We start from the raw sequence: 24,699 nt of genomic DNA, 5'->3' as shown, positions 1-24,699 counted from the left end.
GCCCATTTCCTTTGGAGTTATGAAAACGTGAACATAACGAGCCAATGAGGGACGATTAAAACAGTGGGTTTCAAACTTTTTTCTTTCTACCCACATCCCACCTTGAGCAATCCCTCACTGACCACAGAGCACTGATGGCATGGGGAATACTTAAAGTGGGATGTGAGTGGAAAGAAAAAGGTTGAGAACTACTGGCCTTGGAGGATTACGAGAGGCATCGATAGGGTGGACATGCAGCTCCTATTTCCCAGTGCAGGAGTAGCAAACAGCAGAGGACACCTGTATAAAGTTAAGGGAGGAATGTTGAGGGCAGTCCCCATATGACTATATAACAATTACAGTACAGAAACAGACCATCTCGGCCCCTCTAGTCCTCACCGAGTGAAGAGAACTCCACTAGTCCCACCTACCCGCTCCCTGTCCATAATCCTCCAACCACCTCATCCAACCTTCTCTTAAAGGACAAAATTGACCCTGCTGCAACCACTTCTTCTGGAAGGCCATTCCACTCAGCTGCCCCTCTCAGGGTGAAGAAGCTTCCTCTTAAGTTACTTCTAAGTTTTGCCCCCTAACCCTCAACTTATGACCCCTTATTCCAATCTCCCCGACCCTCAAGGGGAAGAGCCTGTTCATATCTATGTCCATTCCCCCCATAAGTTTATATCCTTCTATCAAATCTCCCCCTTCTACGCTCCAATGCATAAAGACCCAGTCTACTCAATCTTTCTCTGTATTCTCGAAACTGCAATCGGGATAAGTTTTTACACACACACAGTTGTGGGTGTCCGGAATGCCTTGCCAGGGATGGTGCTGGGAGGCTGCAACATTAACGGGGCACACGGATGGAAGAAGAAAGGAGGGTTTCGGGGTGTGTTTTTTGGAATGAATCAATGGGTCAGCACAAGGTCGAGGGCCGAAGGGCGTGTACTGTGTTGCAGTGTGGTTGATGCACAGCGGAGGGTGGTCGTCCCCGGTCCTCCTGAAGTCTACGATCATTTCCTTGGTCTTGCCCTCGATGTTCCGTCTCTTCGCTGCACTGTTGTGGTCAATGAGGCCAACCGCAGTCAGCGACTCAGTGAAGGGGTTCAGGGGGAGGTTGCATGACAGGGGGAGAAGGTGGAGAAGGCAGGAGTGGTGGACGCCCCCATTCATTCCCAACGGCAGCATGTTGCCTTCTGACCTTGGGCAGCACGTGGGCGCGCTGCTCAACCCAACCTGAAACGGGCCTCAACTCAGCCTCCTGACGGGAAGCAGGGCCGACCAATCAGCGGGCCGGGCACGAGACAGAGGCGAGACAGCCACTGATTGACGTGGCAGAAGGCCAGTGGTGAGGCGGCGAGCTGACGTCGCTGCGGCGGCGCAGCCAACGGGAGCGGGGGGCGGGGAGAGCGAATTAGGTTGCGCACGCCTCAGGGGCTCTGTTTCTCTCTCTCTCTCTCTGTGCCGGGGTTTGGGCCGCCGTGGAACGGCCGTGAGTCATACAGCGAGGACCCCCCCCCCACCACCACAGCCTGGGTTGAGTGAGCGACCATGGGCAATGTGCTGGCGGCTGGCTCGCCCCTGCCCGTGCCCGGCGCAGCCTTCGCCGTCCCGCCCGGCTTCACCGTGCCTCCGGTGCAGGGCCCCGAGCAGAAGCGGGCCGCCGGGGCCGAGGCCGAGGCCGAGGGGAAGCTGCCCAACCCCGGCACCTTCGAGGAATGTCACCGCAAGTGCAAAGGTGAGGCCGGCCCGATGGGCAAGGGGGTGGCCCCTGACCCTTCACCTCCCGGGACCCTTCACCTCCCGGGACCCTTACCCTGACCCTTCACCTCCCGGGACCCTTACCCTGACCCTTCACCTCCCGGGACCCTTACCCTGACCCTTCACCTCCCGGGACCCTTACCCTGACCCTTCACCTCCCGGGACCCTTACCCTGACCCTGGACCATCCCCTCTCCCATCTCTCTCTCTCTCTCTCACACACTCCCTTCCTCCCCTCCACCCCCCCCCGCCGTCTCCCTCCCCTCCACCCCCCACCGCCGTCTCCCTCCCCTCCACCCCCCACCGCCGTCTCCCTCCCCTCCACCCCCCACCGCCGTCTCCCTCCCCTCCACCCCCCCCGCCGTCTCCCTCCCCTCCACCCCCCCGCCGTCTCCCTCCCCTCCACCCCCCCGCCATCTCCCTCCCCTCCACCCCCCCGCCGTCTCCCTCCCCTCCACCCCCCCGCCGTCTCCCTCCCCTCCACCCCCCCGCCGTCTCCCTCTCCTCCACCCCCCGCCGTCTCCCTCTCCTCCACCCCCCGCCGTCTCCCTCTCCTCCACCCCCCCGCCGTCTCCCTCTCCTCCACCCCCCCGCCGTCTCCCTCTCCTCCACCCCCCCGCCGTCTCCCTCTCCTCCACCCCCCCGCCGTCTCCCTCTCCTCCACCCCCCCGCCGTCTCCCTCTCCTCCACCCCCCCGCCGTCTCCCTCCCCTCCACCCCCCCGCCGTCTCCCTCCCCTCCACCCCCCCGCCGTCTCCCTCCCCTCCACCCCCCCCGCCGTCTCCCTCCCCTCCACCCCCCCCGCCGTCTCCCTCCCCTCCACCCCCCCGCCGTCTCCCTCCCCTCCACCCCCCCCCGCCGTCTCCCTCCCCTCCACCCCCCCCGCCGTCTCCCTCCCCTCCACCCCCCCGCCGTCTCCCTCCCCTCCACCCCCCCCGCCGTCTCCCTCCCCTCCACCCCCCCCGCCGTCTCCCTCCCCTCCACCCCCCCGCCGTCTCCCTCCCCTCCACCCCCCCCGCCGTCTCCCTCCCCTCCACCCCCCCCGCCGTCTCCCTCCCCTCCACCCCCCCGCCGTCTCCCTCCCCTGCACCCCCCCCGCCGTCTCCCTCCCCTCCACCCCCCCCCGCCGTCTCCCTCCCCTCCACCCCCCCCGCCGTCTCCCTCCCCTCCACCCCCCCCGCCGTCTCCCTCCCCTCCACCCCCCCGCCGTCTCCCTCCCCTCCACCCCCCCCGCCGTCTCCCTCCCCTCCACCCCCCCGCCGTCTCCCTCCCCTCCACCCCCCCGCCGTCTCCCTCCCCTCCACCCCCCCCTGCCGTCTCCCTCCCCTCCACCCCCCCGCCGTCTCCCTCCCCTCCACCCCCCCGCCGTCTCCCTCCCCTCCACCCCCCCCGCCGTCTCCCTCCCCTCCACCCCCCCCGCCGTCTCCCTCCCCTCCACCCCCCCCGCCGTCTCCCTCCCCTCCACCCCCCCCGCCGTCTCCCTCCCCTCCACCCCCCCGCCGTCTCCCTCCCCTCCACCCCCTCCCGCCGTCTCCCTCCCCTCCAACCCCCCGCCATCTCCCTCCCTTCCACCCCCCTCCCCGCAAGCACCTCCCCTCCACCCCCCCCCCCCCCCCCGCAAGCACCTCCCCCACCCTCTCCGCGCCCCTCCCTCTCTTTCCCCTATCCCCCCTTCCTGGGTTCAATACTGGTGGGGACAGGTCTGTCACTGTGTAACATCGGTGTACAGTACTGGTGGGGACGGATGTCGCTGTGTAACACTGGGGTACAGTACTGGTGGGGACGGATGTTGCTGTGTAACACTGGGGTACAGTACTGGTGGGGACGGGTCTGTTCCTGTGTAACACCAGGGTATAGTTCTGGTGGGGAAGGATCTGTCGCTGTGTAACACCGGGGTACAGTGCTGGTGGGAATGTCTCTGTCGCTGTGTAACACAAGGGTATAGTTCGAATTGAGGACGGGTCAGTCATTGTAACACTGGTGTACAGTATAGGTGGAGGATGGCTCAGTCACTGTATAACATCATCATCCGGCCCCCCTCTTTTCTCCACCCCAACATTGGATGAGCTCTTGACGTGGTACCTCTTTGTCACCTCTTTCCGTTTCCCCTCCAGAACTCTTCCCGCTACAGATGGAGGGAGTGAAACTCATCGTGAACAAAGGTCTGAGCAATCACTTTCAGGTCAGTCTCTACATCCTACCTATTCCCCCCAGTCCTTTCTCATGAAGCAGCACTTTACTTTTGTGTCCGAGGGAGTGATCTACACATCTGGTGCTCCCGTTGTGGCCTTGTCTACGTCGGAGCGACTGAGCGTAGACTGGGGGATGGTTTCGCCCCTCCGTCTCCTTGTTCTGTCTGCTTCAGTGGCCAACCGCTTCAAATCTGCACCCCACTCCTCTGTTCGCATGGCTCTCCGCGGCATCGTGTACTGTTCCATCAAGACCACTTGAATTTCCATCTGGCCTCTCTCTAGCCGTATAGAATTAACATCAAATTCATCGGTTTCTGCCACCCTGCTTTCCGTTCCCATTCCCTTCCCCCCCTCCGTCTCCTTCCCTTCCCCCCCTCCGTCTCCTTCCCTTCCCCCCCTCCGTCTCCTTCCCTTCCCCCCCTCCGTCTCCTTCCCTTCCCCCCCTCCGTCTCCTTCCCTTCCCCCCCTCCGTCTCCTTCCCTTCCCCCCCTCCGTCTCCTTCCCTTCCCCCCCGTCTCCTTCCCTTCCCCCTCTCCGTCTCCTTCCCTTCCCCCCCTCCGTCTCCTTCCCTTCCCCCCCTCCGTCTCCTTCCCTTCCCCCCCTCCGTCTCCTTCCCTTCCCCCCCTCCGTCTCCTTCCCTTCCCCCCCTCCGTCTCCTTCCCTTCCCCCCCTCCGTCTCCTTCCCTTCCCCCCCTCCGTCTCCTTCCCTTCCCCCCCTCCGTCTCCTTCCCTTCCCCCCCTCCGTCTCCTTCCCTTCCCCCCCTCCGTCTCCTTCCCTTCCCCCCCTCCGTCTCCTTCCCTTCCCCCCCTCCGTCTCCTTCCCTTCCCCCCCCGTCTCCTTCCCTTCCCCCCCCTCCGTCTCCTTCCCTTCCCCCCCTCCGTCTCCTTCCCTTCCCCCCCTCCGTCTCCTTCCCTTCCCCCCCTCCGTCTCCTTCCCTTCCCCCCCTCCGTCTCCTTCCCTTCCCCCCCTCCGTCTCCTTCCCTTCCCCCCCTCCGTCTCCTTCCCTTCCCCCCCTCCGTCTCCTTCCCTTCCCCCCCTCCGTCTCCTTCCCTTTCCCCCCCCTCCGTCTCCTTCCCTTTCCCCCCCCTCCGTCTCCTTCCCTTTCCCCCCCCTCCGTCTCCTTCCCTTCCCCCCCTCCGTCTCCTTCCCTTCCCCCCCTCCGTCTCCTTCCCTTCCCCCCCTCCGTCTCCTTCCCTTCCCCCCCTCCGTCTCCTTCCCTTTCCCCCTCCGTCACCTTCCCTTTCCCCCTCCGTCTCCTTCCCTTTCCCCCTCCGTCTCCTTCCCTTTCCCCCTCCGTCTCCTTCCCTTTCCCCCTCCGTCTCCTTCCCTTTCCCCCTCCGTCTCCTTCCCTTTCCCCCTCCGTCTCCTTCCCTTTCCCCCTCCGTCTCCTTCCCTTTCCCCCTCCGTCTCCTTCCCTTTCCCCCCTCCGTCTCCTTCCCTTTCCCCCTCCGTCTCCTTCCCTTTCCCCCTCCGTCTCCTTCCCTTTCCCCCTCCGTCTCCTTCCCTTTCCCCCTCCGTCTCCTTCCCTTTCCCCCTCCGTCTCCTTCCCTTCCCCCCCTCCGTCTCCTTCCCTTCCCCCCCTCCGTCTCTTCCCTTCCCCCCCTCCGTCTCCTTCCCTTCCCCCCCTCCGTCTCCTTCCCTTCCCCCCCTCCGTCTCCTTCCCTTCCCCCCCTCCGTCTCCTTCCCTTCCCCCCCTCCGTCTCCTTCCCTTTCCCCCCTCCGTCTCCTTCCCTTTCCCCCCTCCGTCTCCTTCCCTTTCCCCCCTCCGTCTCCTTCCCTTTCCCCCCTCCGTCTCCTTCCCTTTCCCCCCTCCGTCTCCTTCCCTTTCCCCCCTCCGTCTCCTTCCCTTTCCCCCCTCCGTCTCCTTCCCTTTCCCCCCCTCCGTCTCCTTCCCTTTCCCCCCCTCCGTCTCCTTCCCTTTCCCCCCCTCCGTCTCCTTCCCTTCCCCCCCTCCGTCTCCTTCCCTTCCCCCCCTCCGTCTCCTTCCCTTCCCCCCCTCCGTCTCCTTCCCTTCCCCCCCTCCGTCTCCTTCCCTTCCCCCCCTCCGTCTCCTTCCCTTCCCCCCCTCCGTCTCCTTCCCTTCCCCCCCCTCCGTCTCCTTCCCTTCCCCCCCTCCGTCTCCTTCCCTTCCCCCCCTCCGTCTCCTTCCCTTCCCCCCCTCCGTCTCCTTCCCTTCCCCCCCTCCGTCTCCTTCCCTTCCCCCCCTCCGTCTCCTTCCCTTCCCCCCTCCGTCTCCTTCCCTTCCCCCCCTCCGTCTCCTTCCCTTCCCCCCCCTCCGTCTCCTTCCCTTCCCCCCCTCCGTCTCCTTCCCTTTCCCCCCCTCCGTCTCCTTCCCTTTCCCCCCTCCCGTCTCCTTCCCTTTCCCCCCTCCGTCTCCTTCCCTTTCCCCCCTCCGTCTCCTTCCCTTTCCCCCCTCCGTCTCCTTCCCTTTCCCCCCTCCGTCTCCTTCCCTTTCCCCCCTCCGTCTCCTTCCCTTTCCCCCCTCCGTCTCCTTCCTTTCTCCTTCCCTTTCCCCCCCTCCGTCTCCTTCCCTTTCTCCTTCCCTTTCCCCCCTCCGTCTCCTTCCCTTTCTCCTTCCCTTTCCCCCCTCCGTCTCCTTCCCTTTCTCCTTCCCTTTCCCCCCTCCGTCTCCTTCCCTTTCCCCCCCTCCGTCTCCTTCCCTTTCCCCCCTCCGTCTCCTTCCCTTTCCCCCCTCCGTCTCCTTCCCTTTCCCCCCTCCGTCTCCTTCCCTTTCCCCCCTCCGTCTCCTTCCCTTTCCCCCCTCCGTCTCCTTCCCTTCCCCCCCCTCCGTCTCCTTCCCTTCCCCCCCTCCGTCTCCTTCCCTTTCCCCCCCCTCCGTCTCCTTCACTTTCCCCCCCCTCCGTCTCCTTCCCTTCCCCCCCCTCCGTCTCCTTCCCTTTCCCCCCCTCCGTCTCCTTCCCTCCCCCCCCCCCCCCCCCCATTCTAGCTGGATCTGCCAGAACATTACAGCACTTTGGGCCTTCTGGTCTGTGCCAAATAATTATTTTGCTTCATCCCCACTGACCTGACCTCCCACATCCCCTTTCGACTGGGCGGCCGCCCAACCAGTTGGCATTAATATTTACTTCTTTGGCTTTTGTTTAAACCCTCCCCTCACCAACCTTCCCCAAGCTCTGTCTTACTTTCATACAGGCATGATAAATCCTTACCTCTCTCCTCTGTATCTCGTTTACACCTTTGGTCTGGATTCCTCTTCTTTCCACCCGCCCCCCCCCCCCACCCAGCCATTGTCTGAGATTTCCTGCTTCTGGTTTATTCCTTGAAGACGGGCTCTGGCCTGAAACGAGAAGTCAGTGTTGCTTAGTATTGATGCAGAGTTCCTCCAGCATTTGAGTGATTTTTTTAAAACCACATCCCTCTAATACCCCTCCTGACCATGTACCTGTCCAAATTAGTTTTAAATTTTAAAATTGAGCCCGCATTCAGCACTCCAACTCATTCCACACTCTCTGTGGGAAGAAGTTCCCCCCTCAACTTTTCCCCTTTTGCCCTTAACCCATGTCCTCTGGTTTGTATCTCACTTACCCTCAGTGGAAAAAGCCGACCGACTCTCTCTGTCCCTCTCATTATTCTGTCCACCTCTGTCAAATCTCCCCTCATTTTTCTGCGGTCCAGGGAATACAATCTGATCTGTTTAACCTGTCCCTTGTATTCCACCCTTGTGCATCTGGGGACCCTGCAGCCGGATGGCATTAACATCAACATCTCCGGTTTCCATGAGCATGCCCCCACCCCATGTCTCCATTTCTATAGTGCATTCTCTCTCTCTGTCTTTTTTCCTAGGACTTTTCATCCTCTGCCACCGTCGGGAGACTGGCTTGGAACTGAATGAAAAGATATTTCTTACCTTTTTATGCAGGCCCACAAAAGCCTGCTCTGATGTCCCCTTTCACTCTAGAGGCGGCTGGGGCATTGACGCGGTGCTCGGGAGGTGTGGCGATTGGTGCCACAACGCCATACATGCGTGCCGAGCTCAGATGTGCCAGCAACTGGGGTGTTGGTGGCTCAGCTGGGAGGGGGTTCAGGAGCTCAGGTAGGTGGGCAGCTGGGGCCAAAAATAGGATTTTTAGATGGGATCAACTACTACCCTGAAGAAGAGCTTAGGTAAGAAATGTTGGTTATACAGTAAAATCTACGTTATCCACAACTCGAAGCCTCAAGCAACTGGCAAAAAAAACCATAAATAAATAGATAAATTATACAGATGTTTAAAATTGGCGCACCTTTACTACAATCACAATGTCTGCAGACTTTCCCTTCAACTCGGTTCCTCAAGTCCCGGCAACATCCTCTTAATCTGCAGCATCCTTGGTTCAGAGTAGCCCACCTCTCCCTCCACTCCCACTGGGTACCCTTCTGAATGGGTCCCCTCCCCTTCCACATTCGATTGTCCGTCGCCTGTTGGTTCCGACCTCTTCCCTGGAGAAACCTGTTCAGAAAGTCCTGTGGCCTGAAATCCACAGAAGCTTGGCTGTGTGGGATTCAGAATCAGGTCACCCATGGAAAGCAGAGAGTGGCAGTGGGGAAAGTATTTTGCCTGGAGATAGGTAACTAGTGGCATTCTGCAAGGGTTGTGTTCTGGGTCCCCTGCTCTTGGTGATAGTTATAAATGATCTGGATGAAATGAGACGAGTTTGCGAATGATACATAGATTGAAGGTATTGGGGATATTGTTGAAGGTTATTGTTGCAGTTGAGTGGAAAAGTGGTAGATGGGGTTCAATCCAGTTTGAGGTGATGGATTTTGGAAGGTCAAAGTTGGAACGCAGAGTACATGGTTAATGGTTGGTTACGTAACGGTGTGGATGAACAGAGGGACCTTGTGGTCTAAATCATACCTTTCCAGGTTGCCGTACAGGTGGGTAGGATAGTTAAGAAGGTCATAGAAACATAGAAGATAGGAGCAGGAGTAGGTCATTCGGTCCTTCGAGCCTGCTCCGCCATTCAACGAGATCATGGCTGATCTTAAAGTTCAGTACCCTGTCCCCGCCTTCTCTCTGTAACCCCTAATTCCCTTATACTGAAGAAATATATCTAATCCCGCTTAAATATATTCAATGAATCTGCCTCTACTGCTCTCTATGACAATGAATTCCACAGATTCACCACCCTCTGGGTAAAGAAATTCCTCCTCATCTCGGTTCTAAATGGTTTGCCTATTATCCTCGAACCATGGCCCCGGGTTCTGGACTCCCCCACCATTGGAAAATCCCTTCCGCATCCATTCTGTCCAGTCCTGCCAGAATTTTATGTTTCTATGAGATCCCCTTTCAATCTTCTAAACTCCAGTGAGTACAATCCCAAATTGCACAATCTTTCCTCATAAGTCATTCCTGCCATTCCAGGTATCAGCCTGGTGAATTGCCTCTGCACTCCCTCCAATGCAAGAACATCCTTCCTTAGATAAGGCAACCAAAACTGCACACAATACTCCAGGTGTGGTCTCACCAAGGCTCTGTACAACTGCAGTAAGGTATCCTTATTCTTATACTCAAACCCTCTTGATATGAAGGCCAACATACCATTTGCCTTTTTAACTGCCTGCTGTACCTGCATGCTCGCCTTCAGTGACTGGTGCACAAGAACCCCAAGGTCTCTCTGCACTTCCCCATCTCCCAATCTGTTGCCATTCAAATAGTAATCTGCCCTCCAGTTTGTATTACCAAAGTGGATAACCTCACATTTATCCACATTGTAGTGCATTTGCCATGTATCTGCCCAGTCCCCCAATTTATCCAAATCACACTGGAGCTTCCTGACCCCCTCTTCAGTGCACACAACCCCTCCTAGCTTAGGGTCGTTTGCATATTTGGAGATATTGCATCCAATCCCCTCATGAATGTAAATTGTGAACAGCTGGGGTCCCAGTACAGATCCTTGTGGCACCCCATTGGTTACCACCTGCCACTCAGAAAATGAGCCGTTTATCCCAACTCTCTGGCTTCTATCTGCCAGCCAGTTCTCAATCCACATCAATACCTTGCCCCCAATCCCATGAGCCTTGATTTTGCATGCCAGTCGTTTATGTGGAACCTTATCGAAGGCCTTTTGGAAATCCAAGTACACCACATCCACTGGCTCTCCCCCATCTATTTTACCTGTCACCATCTCAAAGAATTCCAATAGATTTGTCAAGCACGATTTACCTCTTGTAAATCCATGTTGACTCTGTCTGATCCCTTCTCTGCTAGTCATATGCTCTGCTATTACATCCTTAATAATGGATTCCATCATTTTGCCCACTACTGATGTAAGGCTCACCGACCTATAATTCCCCGCTTTTTCTCTACCCCCTTTTTTAAATAGTGGGGTAACATTAGCTACCCTCCAATCCATGGGTACTGATCCTGAGTCTATTGAGTTCTGGAAAATAAATTTTAAAGCATCTGCTATCTGAATGTCCACTTCTTTAAGTACCCTAGGATGTAGATTATCAGGCCATTTATCGGCCTTCAATCCCTTCAATTTCCCCAAGACCATGTCCTTAGAGATACTGATTTCTTTCAGCTCCTCCCTTGCATTAGTCTCTATGTTTCCCAACATCCTTGGGAGGTTATTTGTATCCTCTCTTGAGGTCGATGGAATGCTGGGGTTTGCACGTCAGGGGATTGAGTTCAGGAGCTGTGATGTTACAGCTTGATAGAACTCTGGTGAGACCATACTTGGAATATTGTGTCTGCCTCATTGCCGAAAGGATGTGGAAGCTGTGGAGAGGGGGCAGAGGAGATTCACCAGGATATTGCCTGGGTCGGAGAACATGTCTCATGAGGCGAGGTTCTCAGAGCTGGGACTTTTCTCTCTGGAACGTAGAAGGATGAGAAACAAACTTAATGGAGGACGGACAGGACCTTTTTCCCAGCGTGGGATGAGCAAACGATAGAGGACGTCTGTACAAAGTGAAGGAAGAACAATTTAGGGGAGACGACAGAAGCAATATTTTTACACAGAGTGGCGGGGGCCTGGAATGCATTGCAGGGGGTGGTGGTGGAGGCTGGAACATGAGGGGCATTTAAGAGACTTTTAGACAGGCCCATAGGTGAAAGAAAAATAGAGGGTTGAGGGGTAGGGAGGGTTTAGTATTTTTATATAAGAATATATAGGTTGGCACCACAATGTGGGCCGAAGGGCCTGTAATGTTCTATGTAATCTCAAAATCCGACACAATCAGGAAGCCTTCAGGGGCCCTTCTTGCCCTCGGCACTCTATGGAATTCTGGCTCTGATGCCAGGTCCTCATGAGCCCGTCTCCAGAAGCCTGTGTGGGTCACTCAGCCACTGAGCCTTCGCTGGCCCGCTGCTGTGGTCACTGTCCTGCGGAGTCGTCTCCTCTGGTTCTCTCTCTGAACCGGGGGGGGGGTGTTTTATCCGTTTCTGGTACCCTGCACTGGTGCGCCGCTCCCCCGGAGTCTGCAACCCCTAGTGGTCCGCTACCCAGCACAGGCACCACCATCCTGGGCACAGACCTCCGTAGATTTTTTTTAAAAATAGGAAGTTTAAAGCTTGTGCTGTGCCATTGGATTCAACACCAGGCATTAGGACCCTGTGGAGCAGCACAGAGACCCAACCCCCAGAGACCCAGAGCCTGGTTTCCTGCTGGATGATTGCGTGGAGGAGTTTCCCTTCCCTCCATCACCGTCCACCCCCTATTTTATGCACTCTGCCATTCTCAACACCCTCCTCCCCCCCCTTTCCCTCCACAGGTCAATCACACTGTCTCTCTCAGCACAGCCGCGGAATCCAGCTACCACTTCGGAGCCACGTACGTTGGAACAAAACAGATCAGTCCTACAGAGGTGAGAGGCGGTGGGAGGGGGGGAGAGGGGTGGGCTTGCGTCTGTGGGGATGGTGTGAGACACGTCTATGAGCATCTATACATCCGTATATGTGAGAGAGACTTACTGCACAGACGGGAACGGGGAGGATAAGGTGGGAATGCGGAGGGCTAGGAGAATCCCCGCTCTCCAAGGGCAGGGGGGGAGCATCCCCGCTCCCCAAGGGCTGGGGGGCGTAGGAGCATCCCCGCTCCCCAAAGGTGGTGGGAGGGGCAGAGCCTCAGTTCCCTGGGCAAGAATTACAGGGTTTTGGAGTGGGGGAGTTTGCTTTAGATTGGCATGTGTCAGACCCCTGGGTTGCACGCTGCAGCCTGTGTGTCTCAGACCTTGGTCATCCTCAGCCTGGCATCTGGTCGGCAGGATTTGGGGAGCTGTGTTCCGAGTATGATCGGAGGACTTGCCCGTGTGAACCCACAAACTGTTTTTCAGGCATTCCCAGTGCTGGTCGGGGACATGGACAACACAGGCAGCCTGAACGCACAAGTCATTCACCAGTTAACCAACAGAGTCCGCTCAAAAATGGTCCTCCAGGTGAGTGAAAACTGCAAGGTGGTGGGGGGGGGGGGGGTGGGGGGGTGGGTGGGAGGGAACTTCATACTGTACTACACAAGAATATCAGAAATGGGACCAGGAATCGGCCACCTGGCCCATCGAGCCCGGCTCCCCAGTTCAATATGATCGCAGCTGATCTGATGAGAAGCTCATCTCCACCTTCCTGCCCTCTCCCCACATCCCTTAATGTGTAAAGAAATTTTACCTGGTCTGAAATTTATTTACTGAGGCTGCCTCCACTGCTTCAACGGTCAGCGAATCCCACAGATTCCCCACCCTCTGGGGAAAGCAGTTCCTCCTCATCTCCTTCCTGAATCTACTCCCCTAGATCTTGAGGCTGTGCCGCCTAGTTCTCGTCTCCCCCACCAATGGGAACAACTTACTGACCTCTATCTTATCTATGCCTTTCATAATTTTGTTTGTATAAGATCCCCTCTCATTTTTCTAAATTCCAGCGAGTTCAGTCCCAGACAACTCAATCTCTTCTCATAGGCCGAACACCCTGCCCATCCCTGGAATCGACCTGATGAACCCCCTGCACTGCCCCCAAAGTCAGTCCATCCTTCCTCGAGTAAGACCAGGACTGCACACTGATCTCTAAATCCAGCCTCACCAGACCCTTATACTGTTGCGGTACTCACCCCAGCTCTTGTCCCGGACAGACGCAGCAGTCGAAGTTTGTGAACTGGCAGGTGGACTCGGAGTATCGGGGCGAGGATTATACGGCAATGCTAACCCTGGGGAACCCCGACATCCTCCTGGGCTCGGGTGAGTCAGCTCCAGCAGCTGGAGGCCATTCAGCCCATCAACCTGCACCACCCTGTCATTCCTTTCTTGTCATGTTACAGTACAGCGTGTGTAATATTTCACGCGGTCGCCTTCTGCCTTTCATTAGTATCGCCCGCAGCCCCTCAAAGTATGGGAGAAAGAGCCCCTTCAGGGTCACCAAGTGTCCGTGGATTCACCTCTGCAGCCAGGCGGGCTCCTGTTCGATCCGTCAGCTGCCCGAGTTCCAGATCTGAACCCCTAACACAATCAGGAAGCCCATTGATGCCTGAGGCCCCTTCTTGCCCTCAGTGCCCTCTCCAATCCCGGCTCCGATACCTAGTTCCCACGAACACTGCTCTCTCTAAGCTGTTTGTGAGTGCATTTTGCAACTAGGACACAAATAAATAGTATGCGCACAAAAGGGCAGTTACCTAAAAGACCGTAATTAATAATTATACTTTTGAAAATAATTGCTTAGCTAACTGTTTCCGAACTAGTTTGTGGGTTAAACAAATAGTTAATCATAATATAATAGAACATTCCAGGACAGTTTTATTAGCCATGAGAGAGGCTGTGCCAAAATGATCTTGAGCACTCAGTGCCCACATGCTTTTGTCGCAGGAAAACAAGATTTTTGCACACACTGATTCCTAAACAATTAAAGGAAACGTTGCCCATGAACCCGGATGGCACCCGCAGCTGCTGAGCCCCTCGCTGGTCCCCTGCCTTGGTCACCATCTGTAGGGTCTTCTCCTCCTCAACGGGAAGTGTTCTCCTCATTACCGGTCCACTAATCCTCCAGCACGGGTGCCGCCATCTTGGGCACGGACCCCCACATTTGCAGAATTTAAAGCCCAATGCGGAGCCGTCAACAACAGGAGCAGGCGGACTGTGAAACTGTTGCTGTGTTTTCGCTGACACAGTCCCCACCAGTACTGAAACCCCAGTGTTACACAGCGACGGACCCGTCCCCACCAGTACTGAACCCCGGTGTCACACAGTGACGGACCCCTTCCCACCAGAACTGTACCCCAGTTATACACAGTGGCAGATCTGTTCCTGCTGTGTGTTGGGACAGTTCTATGCTGTAAACTGACTAATCTCCCTCTCCTTCTCCCTGCAGGGATCATGGTAGCACACTTCATGCAGAGTATAACTCCGCGCCTGGCACTTGGTGGAGAGCTGGTTTACCACCGCCGGCCAGGAGAGGAGGGTGCTGTGATGTCCGTCGCTGGCCGATACACAGGTGAGTCTACTGTGTGATCAGCCCCCAGAGGCTGTGAGGGGATGGAACACAACAGGGGTTGTTGAATCCTGTTTCCATCTTCTCTGGGGCAGTAATTCCAGGGATGGCCAGCAGGTGGTGCGTTTGTGACATCAAAACAGTGTCAATCCACCCACCAACACCCTGCTCCGGTACCGGTAAGGGAGATGCATTTACATTGGAACCACCAGGTGCTGCGTAGTCTGGGACCGGAGGGGGTTACAGATATAGGGAGGGGTGTAAGAGACCAGAGGGGGTGATAGAGACAGGGAGGGGTGTAGGGGACTGGAGAAGGTTACAGAGACAAGAAGGGGTGTCAGACACTGGAGGAGCTTACAAAGACAGTGAGGGGTGTAGGGAACTGGAGGGGGAGTTTCCGCGGCGGGGAGGGGGGTATCCGCGGCGGGGAGGGGGGTTTCCGCGGCGGGAAGGGGGGATTTCCGCGGCGGGGAGGGGGGGTTTCCGCGGCGGGGGGGGGTTTTCCGCGGCGGGGAGGGGTTTTCCGCGGCGGGGAGGGGGGTTTCCGCGGCGGGGAGGGGGTTTCCGCGACGGGGAGGGGGGGTTTCCACGACGGGGAGGGGGGTGGCGGGGAGGAGTGCAAAAAGAATCAGTGGGAGGTGGGACTTTATCAGTGACCAGTTCATCTTTGGCTTTCCCCACAGGTAGTAACTGGATTGGGACCCTGACCCTGAGTCCTGCTGGAGGCCACGCTACATATTACCACAAGGCCAACGATCAGGTACTTGCAGCCCAGCTGACAGGGGAAAGGGTGGGGGGTTAGCAAAGAGGAGAGGCTGCATCACCCTTTCGCCTCCCTCCATTCCCCCTTTTCGCCTCCCTCCGTTCCCCCCTTTTCGCCTCCCTCCGTTCCCCCCTTTTCGCCTCCCTCCGTTCCCCCCTTTTCGCCTCCCTCCGTTCCCCCCTTTTCGCCTCCCACCGATCCCCCCTTTTCGCCTCCCTCCGTTCCCCCTTTTCGCCTCCCTCCGTTCCCCCCTTTTCGCCTCCCTCCGTTCCCCCCTTTTCGCCTCCCTCCGTTCCCCCCTTTTCGCCTCCCTCCGTTCCCCCCTTTTCGCCTCCCTCCGTTCCCCCCTTTTCGCCTCCCTCCGTTCCCCCCTTTTCGCCTCCCTCCGTTCCCCCCTTTTCGCCTCCCTCCGTTCCCCCCTTTTCGCCTCCCTCCTTCCCCCCTTTTCGCCTCCCTCCGTCCCCCCCTTTTCGCCTCCCTCCGTCCCCCCTTTTCGCCTCCCTCCGTCCCCCCTTTTCGCCTCCCTCCGTCCCCCCTTTTCGCCTCCCTCCGTCCCCCCCTTTTCGCCTCCCTCCGTCCCCCCCTTTTCGCCTCCCTCCGTCCCCCCCTTTTCGCCTTCCTCCGTCCCCCCCTTTTCGCCGCCCTCCGTCCCCCCCCTTTTCGCCTCCCTCCGTCCCCCCCTTTTCGCCTCCCTCCGTCCCCCCCTTTTCGCCTCCCTCCGTCCCCCCCTTTTCGCCTCCCTCCGTCCCCCCCTTTTCGCCTCCCTCCGTCCCCCCCTTTTCGCCTCCCTCCGTCCCCCCCTTTTCGCCTCCCTCCGTCCCCCCCTTTTCGCCTCCCTCCGTCCCCCCCTTTTCGCCTCCCTCCGTCCCCCCCTTTTCGCCTCCCTCCGTCCCCCCCTTTTCGCCTCCCTCCGTCCCCCCCTTTTCGCCTCCCTCCGTCCCCCCCTTTTCGCCTCCCTCCGTCCCCCCCTTTTCGCCTCCCTCCGTCCCCCCCTTTTCGCCTCCCTCCGTCCCCCCCTTTTCGCCTCCCTCCGTCCCCCCCTTTTCGCCTCCCTCCGTCCATCCCTTTTCGCCTCCCTCCGTCCCTCCCTTTTCGCCTCCCTCCGTCCCCCCTTTCCGCCTCCCTCCGTCCCCCTTTTCGCCTTCCCTCCGTCCCCCCTTCCCGCCTCCCTCCGTCCCCCTTTCCGCCTCCCTCCGTTCCCCCCTTTCCGCCTCCCTCCGTTCCCCCCCTTTTCGCCTCCCTCCATTTTCCCCTTTTCGCCTGCCTACCAGTATTGCACCCAAGTGACTTTTCTCCACTAACTGGTATCTCTTCCCCCACCCCAACATCCCTATCCTCACTTCCGGAGAGTTCTGCCATCAATCACCACACCATCACTGTGGCTTTCGTGATCCAATAAGTTAATACTCGATTTTTTTAAAAAACTCTTGCCTTCCCTCCTCCATGCTTGCGTGCCCCCATTGCCCTCGGGCTCCCCATTCTCTCTTTCATTTCTCCAACCTTCCCCCCCCCCCTCCACCAGTTGCAGGTGGGAGTTGAATTGGAGGCCAGCCTCCGCATGCAAGAAACCAGCGTTACGTTCGGGTACCAGTTGGACCTACCCAAGGCCAATCTCCTGTTCAAAGGTGGGTGTCCTCTCATCCTCTGTTGTTGTGGTACATCCCCAGAATCTGTCCAAATTCAGAAAGATTTTTCGAACCTTTGCCCATTGGAAGCTGTTAACCCAAAACCTTGGCAGTGTCTGCCAACGAGATCGGGCTCATTTTAGAGTCCTGATGCAGTAAGTGGAGAATAATCAAGTTGGGTCTCTCAGTGATGGTGGGGAACCTTGCTGATCGAGCCCGCTCAAACTCTCAGCAGCTATTCCTTGTCAGAAGGTTCAGGAGATTTGGTACGTCTATTTGTTCAGGAAGAGGGAATCAGAACATGGCCCAGTCCTCATCGAGGGCTCAGCACAGGGGGGGAGTCACGTGATGGAGTAGTGGCCGGACGGTGAACTCCAGCCCTCTCCAGAAAAGTCAAAAAAAACAAAGGAAAACACAAAGGCACAGAAATAAAAGTTAAAGAAAAGTGAGTATAAAGGTAGAAAGAAGATGGCGACGAAAAAAGAAAAGTCGAAACCAACGGTAAGAAGAGAGGAAGAGAAGACAACGGAAGAAGAAGGAGAAGGCCTTACCTGTTCGAAGAGGCCCGCGGTGGAGAGAGAAACCCGCTCCCTCAGGTCGGTAAATAATGGACTACAAAAATGGCTCGCAGAGCCGAGTAAAAGTGCGCAACCGCGCATGAAAAAAAACACACCGACGGGAGGGGGGACCAGCTGGGGAGTCGATCTCCACAGCCGGCAACGACAGCTGCAGAACACCTGCAGCAAGAAGAGACCACAGAAGACAATGAAAACAAGAAAGAAGAGAAGAAAAGGGCAACAAAGAAACAACAGATAGCCAACCCAGAGGAAGAAGAAGAGGAAGAGTACAGTGAAATAGAAGAAGGGAAAGGCAAGGTAAAGGATATACTTTCTCTTATTAAAGAATACATGGAGTCATTTAAAGAATGGCAAACACAGGAATTTAATGATTTAAGAAGAAGAATAAACAACACAGAAGAGAAAATGAATAAAATAGATATGACCTTAACAGAAATGGGAAAGAAAATGGACAAGATGGAAGAGCGGGAAGCAGCAGTAGAAATGGAGGTAGAGGACTTAAAAAAGAAATTAGAGGAATCTAATAAAAAAGTTATAGAGACACAAGAACTGTTAGCTCAGAAAATAGATATAATGGAAAACTATAACAGAAGAAATAACATAAAGATAGTGGGCCTTAAGGAAGATGAAGAAGGCAAGAATATGAGAGAGTTTATAAAAGATTGGATCCCTAGGATCCTAGGATGTCCAGAACTACAGCAAGAAATGGAAATAGAAAGGGCACATAGAGCATTGGCCTTTAAACCACAACCACAACAAAAAGCAAGATCTATTTTAGTAAAATTCCTAAGATATACTACAAGAGAAAAGGTACTGGAGAAGACAATGGAAAAAGTAAGAGAGGGCAACAAGCCACTGGAGTACAAAGGGCAAAAAATCTTCATTTATCCAGATATAAGTTTTGAACTCCTAAAGAAGAGAAAGGAGTTCAATACAGCAAAGGCGATTTTATGGAAGAAAGGGTATAAATTTATACTAAAGCATCCAGCGGTATTGAATATATTTATTCCAGGACAACAAAACAGACTATTCTCGGATCCAGAAGAAGCACGAGAATTTGCAGAACAATTACAAAATAGACTGAGGGATGAAGACGTGTAATGAGAGTAAAAATGACCACGATTTATATGTATGTGGGTAAAGAGGTATAAGTGTGTATATGTATAATGTGCATACGTGAATGTATCCGTATTTAGAGGAAAATATAGATAGTATAGACAAGAATTAATAAGTGAAGGAAATGGAATAGAGGGAATAAGGAGGGAACTAAAAGAGTGACCTTTGTTACATAAGAAAAGTGAAATCTTTTCTGGGGGGTGCTGGGTGGGGAGGAGTTGCGGTCACTGCAAAATCAGCTGACGCTTGCGAGTGAATTCGCAAACCCAAATGGAGAGGGGAGATGTGGTTGTCCGACAAGGGATAAAGGACAACTCAGGAGGGGAAGGGGAGATTGGGGCTAAAGAAGTTTTAAATAGGAGAATAAGGAAAATGTTTGATGTTTTAGGAATGTTGTCTTATAAAGGGTTTAAAATAAGAAAACAGAAATGGATAAGAAGGAAAGGTGATGATGGAGAAACGGAAAGGGAAGATAAACAAAGTATGAAAAGGCTACTTTGAACTATATGACTTTAAATATTAACGGAATACATAACCAAATCAAAAGGAAGAAACTGCTAAATTTACTGAAAAAAGAAAAAATTGATATAGCATTTGTGCAAGAAACACACTTAACTGAATTGGAGCACAGGAAATTAAAGAGAGATTGGGTAGGACATGTAACAGCAGCATCGTATAATTCAAAAGCAAGAGGAGTGGCTATATTAATTAGTAAAAATGTGCCATTTAAAATAGAAGAGGAAATAATAGATCCAGCAGGGAGATATGTAATGATAAAATGTCAGATATATTCGGAGTTTTGGAATCTACTCAATGTATATTCACCTAACGAAGAAGATCAAAAGTTTATGCAAGATATCTTTTTGAAGGTAGCAAATACGCAAGGGAACATATTAATAGGAGGGGATTTCAACCTGAATTTGGATTCAAATATGGATAAAACTGGGGAAAAAAATTAACAGAAAGAACAAAGTAACCAAATTTATAATTAAATCGATGAAGAAATGCAAATTTTGGATATATGGAGGAAACAACACCCAAAGGAAAAGGAATATTCATATTACTCGGCTAGACATAAAACATACTCAAGAATAGACCTATTTTTGTTATCAGCTCGTACGCAAGATAGAGTAAAAAAACCAGAATATAAAGCTAGAATACTATCGGACCATTCACCCTTGATATTGACAATAGAGTTAGAGGACATCCCTCCAAGAATGTATAGATGGAGATTAAACCCCATGTTACTTAAAAGGCAGGATTTTAGAGAATTTATTGAAAAACAAATAAAAATGTATTTTGAAATAAATACGGAATCAGTGGAAGATAAGTTTATACTATGGGATGCAATGAAAGCATTCATTAGAGGGCAAATAATAAGTTATGTAACCAAGATGAAGAAGGACTATAATCAGGAAACAGAGCAGTTGGAAAGGGAAATAGTAAATATAGAAAAAAAATTAGCAATGAAGGAAGATACAACTAAAAGAAGAGAATTTGCGGATAAAAAAATAAAATATGAAACACTACAAACATATAAGGTGGAGAAGAACATAATGAAGACAAAACAGAAATATTATGAACTGGGTGAAAAAACGCACAAAATCCTAGCATGGCAGCTTAAGACAGAACAAGCTAAGAAAATGGTATTGGCATCAAGGAAAAAAGACAAACAAATTACATATAATCCAAGAGAAATTAAGGAAAACTTTAGAGAATTCTATGAACAATTATACCGAACTGAAAACGAAGGGAAAGAAGGGAAAATAGATGAATTTCTGACTAAAATTGAACTACCAAAACTACAAATAGAGGAACAAAATAAATTAACAGAACCATTTGGAATAGTAGAAATACAAGAGATAATAAAAAAATTACCAAATAATAAGACACCAGGAGAGGATGGATTCCCAATAGAATTCTACAAAACATTTAAAGACTTATTAATTCCGCCCCTCCTGGATGTAATCAACCAGATTGATGAAACACAAAGCTTACCAGATTCATGTAAAACAGCAATAATTACAGTAATAATAAAGCAAGGGAAAGATCCACTCTCACCAGCGTCATATAGACCAATATCTTTACTAAACACAGATTATAAGATAATAGCTAAACTATTAGCAAACAGATTAGCAGAGCATGTACCGAAAATGGTAAATCTAGACCAAACTGGATTTATCAAAAAAAGACGCACAACAGACAATATTTGTAAATTTATTAACTTAATTCATGCAGTAGAAGGAAATAAAGCACCTCAGTAGCAGTTGCTTTAGACGCAGAGAAGGCCTTTGACAGAGTAGAATGGAATTATTTGTTCAAAGTATTGCAAAAATTCAATTTACCGGAGAAGTATATTAATTGGATTAAAGCATTATATAAGGGACCGTTAGCGAAAGTGACAGTAAATGGACATGTATCAAAGCAATTTAACTTAAGTAGGTCAACGCGGCAGGGATGCCCACTATCACCTTTATTGTTTGCGTTAGCTATAGAACCACTAGCAGAATTGATAAGAATAGATAATAATATAAAAGGAATAAAAATAAAAGACAAGGAATATAAAATCAGTCTATTTGCGGATGATGTTATAGTGTACTTAACAGAACCAGAACTATCAATAAAAGAATTATATAAGAAATTGAAGGAATATGGAGAAGTGTCGGGTTACAAGATAAATGTAAATAAAAGTGAAGCAATGCCTATGAATAATGTGGATTTCTCAAAATTTAAGAAGGAATCTCCATTTAGATGGCAAATGCAGGCAATAAGATAACTAGGTGTACAAATAAACAAAAATCTCGGCCAATTATATAAACTCAATTATTATCCACTAATGAAAAAATTACAGGACGATTTAGAACATTGGAAAGATTTGCCACTAACACTAATAGGAAGGATAAACTGTATTAAAATGAACATTTTTCCAAGGATATTATACTTATTTCAGGCATTGCCAATACAACTGACAGAAAAATTCTTCAAAGAGTTAAAGAAAATAATAAGGAAATTTTTATGGAGAGGGGGGAAACTGAGGATAGCACTAGATAAATTAACAGAATGGTATAAACAAGGAGGCTTACAACTGCCAAACTTTAAAAATTATTATAGAGCCGCACAATTAAGATACCTATCAGATTTTTATCAAACAAGGGAAAAACCAGACTGGACGAGATTAGAATTAGATAAAATAGGGGAAAAGATACCTGAACACATATTATATAAATGGGATGAAAATTTGGTACAACGTAGGAGTTCTCCAGTATTACATCATCTCCTCAATATTTGGAAGAAGATTCATGTAGAAAGGAATAAAACAAATTATCAATTACCAAAACTAATATTGACGCAAAACAAGTTACTCCCTTTACAATAGATAACCTTTCCTTTAGAGAATGGGGAAAAAAAAGGGATTAAAAGAATAGAAAATTGTTTTTCAGGAAATAGATTCTTATCCTTTGAACAAATGAAAGATAAGTACAATATAACTCAAGATACAGTGCTGGCATATTACCAATTGAGATCCTACTTGAAGGACAAATTAGGAAGCAGCTTGAGTTTGCCAGAGGGCTCAGCACAGTGGAGAGGGGTCAAGAACGACAAATTCCTGGGGTCAACGTCTCCAAGGATCTGTCCTGGAGCCTCCACGTCGATGCAGTCACGAAGAAGGCTCACTGGTGACTAGACTTCGTGAGACGATCTGCTGTGTCACCGAAAAACTCTACAGATGCATCGTGGAGAGCGTTCTCTCTGGTACGGAGGTGCCAACGCGCAGGACAGGGAAAAATAAATCTCCAGACAGTTGTGAATTCTGCACCAGATTTCACTCCATCGAGGACACCTACAAGAGATGGTGCCTTAGGAAAGCAGCCTCTGTCCTCCAGGACCCCCACCTCCCCCCCCAGGCCGTGCCCACTTCACTCTGCCACCATCAGGTAGGAGGTTCAGGAGCCTGAAGACGAGCACAGCAGCAGAAGGACAGCTTCTTCCCCCACCCCTTCCCCGCCATCAGATTCCTGAACAGACAGTAAACCCCAGACATGGCCCCACTTTCTCTAATTTTCGTGCACTATTTATTTTTGAAATGTAATTTATGGCACAACGACAAAACCCCTGGTATCCGGCACCTATGGAGATTGGAAGATGCCGGATAAGTGTATTTTCCGGTTGTTTGAGACTCACTCTTACAATGCCTAATTAATACACCTGCATAAAGAATAAACAGTTTAAAAGACAAAAACACTAGACTGTACTTACATCAAACAAATTCCAGTTGCATGAATGTATAAAAAAACCTAAAGCATTTTCCTTTATTTTCAGACACATTCTTTCAAAACATTTAATTGTCGCTGCATCTGCAGGTTCCTCCCCCCTCCACAGAGCTGCCCGAAAGACGAACAATAATGTTACAGATAATTAACCCCCCCTCCCCCAAGTTTACAGATAAAGCCTTTGACCAGGGCAACTCTTACTAAATAAGCAGGGACAAGGAGCCACTTGAAGAGAGTCTCCCCCACGGAGAGCGGCATCAACCCGCTCTTCGTCCTGGGCGACGCCATTGCCATTTCACCCAAACACCGACTACGAGCAAAGCCCCGACCAAGGCTCTCCCTCCGCTGTCCGGATATTTGCTCCAGTCTTCACCAAAGGTTACGTGTTACTTCAGAAAACAGTCACTTTTACAATTTTAAACGTAACATTTTTTTACTTGTTATTCATATTTATTTTTTAATTAATTTTTTCCCGATACCCCCAGGGGCTTTACTGTATTTTGATTCTTCCCCATCTCCTCCCCAATTTCAAACAGCTGAAAGTAAGGTGGTGGGGGGGAGGGGGGGGCAGAGACAGCATTAAATTCCTGGGAGTCACTCTCTTGGAGGATCATTTCTTGACCCCAACACACTTGTGGCGTCATGAAGAAAGCACGTCAGTGCCTTGACTTCCTCAGGAGGTCGATATGACATTTTAAAAACCTTGGCAAACGTACAGTTGAAAGTGCACGGTCAGGTATGGGAAGGGACACCAATACCCCTGAGCGTAAAGCCCTGCTAAAGGCAGTGGATACAGTCCGGGGACATCGCAGGCCAAACCCTCCCCACCCCACCATCGAGACCATCTACAGGGGACGCTGCCGTCGGAGAGCAGCAGCAGCGATCGAGGGTCCACCCCGCCCGACACACGCTCTGTTCTCATTGCTACCAGTTACAGGGGCCACAAGACTCGCACCCACCAGGTTTAGTATCAGCTGCTACCCCTCCACCATCAGCCTCCGGTTGCTTGAGGCTGCCACTTGCATGAATTCTGGGCACCTGGCATTTTAGTGTATTTGCACTGTTGTAAAACAATACATTTTGACAATAAATGAATTTTGATTCACTCTTCACAGGGTCGTTGGACAGTAACTGGGTCGTGGGGGCGACTCTAGAGAAGAAGATAGTGCCGTTACCCTTGACCTTGGCGCTGGGAGCACTTCTCAACCACAGGAAGAACAAATTCCAGTGTGGCTTTGGGTTAACGATTGGCTAGCTTGGCTGTCAGTGGAATGCAGGGTGTCTCCCTCCACCCCTCACCGAGGATGGATGGACGAGCTGGCGGGGGTGGGGGGGGGTTATACTGGGGTGTACTGCGGTCTTGTTTCCCCAGAGTCAGGGAGGGCAATTGGGCTGGGTTGTTGTGAAATCTCCCCACCACCAAGGTGTGTGATGGAGAACTGGATGTCAGGGGAGGGTGTGTGTGGGGACCTCCCCTCCCTCCCTCCTTCCTTCCTCAACCTCCTAAGAACGGCAGTCATGGGAGGGGAGAGGTAGTGAGATGAGACCCACCCCATCCTAATGTCCCCCTAACCTCCCGCTTCTTTGTCCTCTTCCCTTTCCATTTCCCTGGGCTTCAAAGGGGGGCTACGAGACAGAGGAGCCCTGAATATCCACTGGGGATCTGTAACCCCATGCCCCCCCATCTCCACACAGGCCCATCCACTCCCTCTCAACCTCCCAGGCCTCAATAGGTTGACCCCCTGACCTCTTGGCCGGGCAAGGGAGAGATACCCACAACACACCCCATGCTTGTCCAGACTGGGATCTCTCCCGAGCCCCTCCTGTTTTTAACCTAACGGTTCCCCACCACTGGGTGGTCCGACTGAGGTCCCAGGGTGGCTCAATGTCCAGAGAAAGAACTGTGCATGTAAATCATGTTCCATACCGTAAACCACAGAAGCTGGTTTTATTTTTGCCTATTTTTTTGTGTTATAACTGAATAAACAAACAAGGAGCCTC

The 24,699-nt window shown here is 52.5% G+C and overlaps 1 protein-coding gene across 2 annotated transcripts; it reads left to right on the top strand.

Moving 5' to 3' along the window:
* The first annotated feature begins 1,374 nt into the window (after nucleotides 1-1,374).
* Nucleotides 1,375-24,699, top strand: LOC138764293 (mitochondrial import receptor subunit TOM40 homolog). 2 transcript variants are annotated; one of them, XM_069940020.1, is made up of 10 exons: nucleotides 1,375-1,717; nucleotides 3,853-3,920; nucleotides 11,651-11,743; nucleotides 12,212-12,313; nucleotides 12,997-13,102; nucleotides 14,226-14,348; nucleotides 14,441-14,524; nucleotides 15,029-15,105; nucleotides 16,631-16,733; nucleotides 23,814-24,699. In XM_069940020.1, the coding sequence occupies exons 1-10, from the start codon at nucleotides 1,531-1,533 to the stop codon at nucleotides 23,951-23,953; spliced, it is 1,083 nt and encodes a 360-aa protein (XP_069796121.1). In that variant the 5' UTR covers nucleotides 1,375-1,530; the 3' UTR covers nucleotides 23,954-24,699. The 2 variants fall into 2 exon arrangements, with proteins under 2 accessions (XP_069796121.1, XP_069796122.1); XM_069940021.1 differs by lacking the exon at nucleotides 14,441-14,524 and having other exon boundaries at nucleotides 1,377-1,717.

This window comes from Narcine bancroftii, chromosome 5, assembly GCF_036971445.1.
Source record: "Narcine bancroftii isolate sNarBan1 chromosome 5, sNarBan1.hap1, whole genome shotgun sequence".
Taxonomy (NCBI): Eukaryota; Metazoa; Chordata; class Chondrichthyes; order Torpediniformes; family Narcinidae; genus Narcine; species Narcine bancroftii.
This window is presented reverse-complemented; position numbering and strand designations above follow the sequence as displayed.

Bases quoted from the DNA above. Each gene is read 5' to 3' on its own strand.
- LOC138764293 (XM_069940020.1), top strand. From the start codon at position 1,531: ATGGGCAATGTGCTGGCGGCTGGCTCGCCCCTGCCCGTGCCCGGCGCA. The intron at 13,103-14,225 runs GTGAGTCAGCTC...TTCTCCCTGCAG, and splicing joins CGACATCCTCCTGGGCTCGG to GGATCATGGTAGCACACTTC. The intron at 16,734-23,813 runs GTGGGTGTCCTC...CACTCTTCACAG, and splicing joins GGCCAATCTCCTGTTCAAAG to GGTCGTTGGACAGTAACTGG.